Genomic DNA, 3,502 nt, shown 5'->3' on the forward strand with positions numbered 1-3,502 from the left:
TAGTTACTTTCATACCGCTTTACTCCCAACACTGATCCTCACACATCATCGAATCGTCGTTTGAGTCTCATCACCACCTGGGACAATGGTCGAACCAGCTTTGTAACGACTCCCGGTGAAGCTGTTCACTCCGCCTGCCGGTCCTGTCACAGCTGCTCGTAGCTTCTAGAGTAATGTGCCGTAATCGCCCAGCGCTCCGACGTCATGATCCGTGGCAAATGTTTGACCCACATGGAGAGAATACACACAGGAAACCAGAATAAGTATATGAACATTTATTAAGAATTGGGTGTTATGGAAGGCAGGGAACTGGAGCTAATCAGCGAAGACGGATGTCGGGTACAGGAACCCGGAAACTATAAAACAAGAGAGAAGATGAGTTGGGCAGGAGATCATCTAATAGCAGGTAGGAGTAGATGCTTACAGAAGGTGAGGAGTAGCTGGACTTCAGGGAGGGAGGTGGAGCTGGAGTGGTGGTACAGTAGGTGAGGTCCAGAGATGGGCAACTGTAGAATAGATGGTGAACCGTAGGGAACTTTTGAACGGGATCTGGGTAGAAGAATGAGATGTAGCTTACGGCACCATGCTGGAGGGTGGACAGGAGACGCACAGCAGCTGAGGATGATGATGGAGGTAAACAGGAGCTCAGGAGTAGTTCAGGAGATGGGGAAGGCCAGTAATGAAGATTAGGATGGTGGGTCTAGAGTGGATGGTGGACTTAGAAGGTTCCAGGAATCACCACAGGCAGCCGGTTAGCCCGAGGAGCCAGGAGGACAAGATTAACATCATGGTTGTCAACTAGAATCAGGAATACACTAGAGCTAGGTTTCAGAGGCAGGGGCTGGAGGCTACCACTGAGGTTAACGCTCTGGCACTGGATGACTGGCCTCCTCTCCTTTCATCCTCCTGGTTGCTGTTGGTTACATGGAGTGCAGGTATGTGGATAACACACCTGCCAGAGCAGCTCCTAGAGGGAGCTGTGATGAGCGTCTCCCTAGTGCCCTCCTGTGGCTGCCTGAAGGCGAAAGCAGAAACCCACACACAAACGCCAACTCCTGACACACTTCCATGTTTGGGTTTAAACATACTTCAGCGTCTCCATGTGGTCATGCACTTCCTGCTCTCAGGATGTTTTCTCCAGCGTTCGTCATTATTTACCAGTATTTAGTCAACAGTAAAGAGGCTAGCCCGTAGACATGTACACTCACATTCCTCAGTACGCGATCCAGAGCGTGTCTCTGGGCGTGCCGACGTGCTCCCGCCGAAGTGTGCTTCCACCACGATTCCTGCATGTTTTAGACTTGTTCCAATTCCAGATGAACCTCCCGAAGGAGCTAATGAAGGCCGAGGAGACATTTATGCAACGCACAGAGAGGTAGAGTGTTAAAGTAGGCCAAAACTTACTTAGTGTGCCTTTAAATTATGCAATTTGGAATTTTTTTAAAATCCTCATTTTGGGCAAGTAAGGAAAACTGTGCTGGAGTTCAGGACTGAACAACCCGTGCACCGTCTGTTAACACTACAGTGTTCCGTTTGAGGTTTTAAACTTCTCCTAATGTTTTATTTTGATCCCTAGTTGTACCCGAGGATCAAGACTCGCCAGAGGAGCCTGGCGTAGCCAGACGCCCGTCTGTGTGTGGGCAGCTTTCTCCATCCATACATCCCCGTGACCTCGTCTCGCTGGATTGAGACTTCACCACCGGCTAGAACATGACTAATTAAAAAACCTCCATCATGACTCGGCTACGCTCCTTCTCCTGCCATGTTCCACGTCTCTGACGCTCACCTGCATCCTAGTCAGGATCCTTACATCTGCAACACATTCCCACAAGGATCCTAGTACACAAACCAATGATGTCATGTTGACCACAGCAGGATTCCTTTGGAACACGTTGGACCCAGATCACCTCCCACTGGCCTGATGCTGAAGAAGTGATGGGGTTACAACCCGGGTGTGTCATCAGTCAGAACAGCCTTCAGAAGGTTTTCAGACCTTTAAAAAAAAAACTATAAAAACTAGAATCTGGTGCTGAAGTCCATCTATGTCAGTACTCCAGCTCCGACTGAGACCATCTAGAGGCTCAGGGACCCTCTGCTGGTGTTCCGGAGTCATCAGTCTAGAATACTGCAGGTGGAGTTTTCATCAGCTGTAAGACATAATCATCATAATTACAACAAATGTCGGAAACTTCTGGATTTGCATTAAATGCATCTGTCTGAGTGACATGAGGGAACTTCGGCACCGATTGTCGTTTTTCCAGTTTCACCTGCTCAGCAGGCGCTGCTAGATCCACAAAGCCCACATCGAGGTCTGAGTGTTTTGTTCTTATGGTTGCACGTTGGACTTGTGGGTGGAGCTTGGTAGAGAGGGCAGTGTCCATGACTCCAGGCCGCATGAGCCAGTGTACATTGGTCGTGAAGAATGAAATGGTCATGGACCTAACACGAACCTCTACAGGACCCTGCAAAGACTGACTCACAGCGAGGTCTTCATGCAGCCTCAGAGACTCGATTGTGTCGTCATCGTGTTTTTTTAACAACCCGTCCTCCCTGAAGGCTGGACGCAGTCCAGAGAGCTCCGCCAGAGCAGCCAGGCAGATGTCAGAGCTGCAGCTACACGGGTTATCGGTGATCTGACTCTGACGTGCGGAGAAGACAGGATAGCAAGAACAAGACAAAACCACATTTCTGTAACTTCTGACTAAATGTTTTAGTTTCTCTACTCCTGCTGGAGCGGAGACGCCTGCAACACACGTGGAGGACCGCGCGTCCCTGCTGGACTGGGCTTCAGACAGAGTTTTACATGTCTCTTAAATAATGAATCGAGATTTTTCCAATTCATTAGAAATATATCTGATGTTCCATTTTAGTCCAAACTCCAGTTAAAAGGCTCTGGAAACATGGAAGGATTGTCAGAAGGAATCTCAGCCGCCTTCGCTCTGGCTCCAGAGGGACGGGCAGGAGAAGCAATCCCACCGACCCCAGGCTGCTCTAGGTGCTGCTGAGTCAGCAATCACACATGCTGAGTCAGCAGTGCGGCTACCTGCTAGTAGCAGCAGCTTCTGCAGTCGTGGAGAACACACTCAGTGTTTACAGCTGCAAAGAAATGTGGAAGCATCGAAATAAGATCAGAACCTTTTCATCAGCTGCGTCGTTTAAATCCCCGCGAGGCACCAATGGGACGGCAGCAGGAAGCAGCAACCCTCAATGCGCACCGGCCAAAGGGACAAGAGTTGTGTTTATGTTCAGGCGACCGGTAACCATGGTTACAGCAGCTGTGTCGTGTTCCCTCATATTCTTTGTCCTCAGTAAAGTTCGGTTTTGTGTGAAATGGAACGTGGCCCGTTGAATGTGCCTGATGGTGGCGTTCCTGGATGGCTGCTGCTGGGCTTAGCTGAGTCATGCTGTGTTGTCCACCCAGCTGAAGGATTTCTTCTGATGTGTTCGAAAAGGCAAAACGCTGGAAGACTAAAACGTAAATGTGTTCACACTTGGGAAAAAG

The 3,502-nt window shown here is 49.4% G+C and overlaps 1 protein-coding gene across 1 annotated transcript in view; it reads left to right on the forward strand.

Moving 5' to 3' along the window:
• The window catches only part of LOC107382372 (apoptosis-stimulating of p53 protein 2), a 46,026-nt gene extending 44,203 nt beyond the window's left edge, over nucleotides 1-1,823 (forward strand). Inside the window, exon 18 of the mRNA XM_054751861.2 lies at nucleotides 1,577-1,823. Coding sequence (XP_054607836.2) covers nucleotides 1,577-1,618 — 42 coding nt within the window. The 3' untranslated portion in view covers nucleotides 1,619-1,823. The remainder of the gene's footprint in view (nucleotides 1-1,576) is intronic.
• Nucleotides 1,824-3,502: the final 1,679 nt, after the last annotated feature.

Source organism: Nothobranchius furzeri, chromosome 7 (assembly GCF_043380555.1).
Source record: "Nothobranchius furzeri strain GRZ-AD chromosome 7, NfurGRZ-RIMD1, whole genome shotgun sequence".
NCBI classification, from domain to species: Eukaryota; Metazoa; Chordata; class Actinopteri; order Cyprinodontiformes; family Nothobranchiidae; genus Nothobranchius; species Nothobranchius furzeri.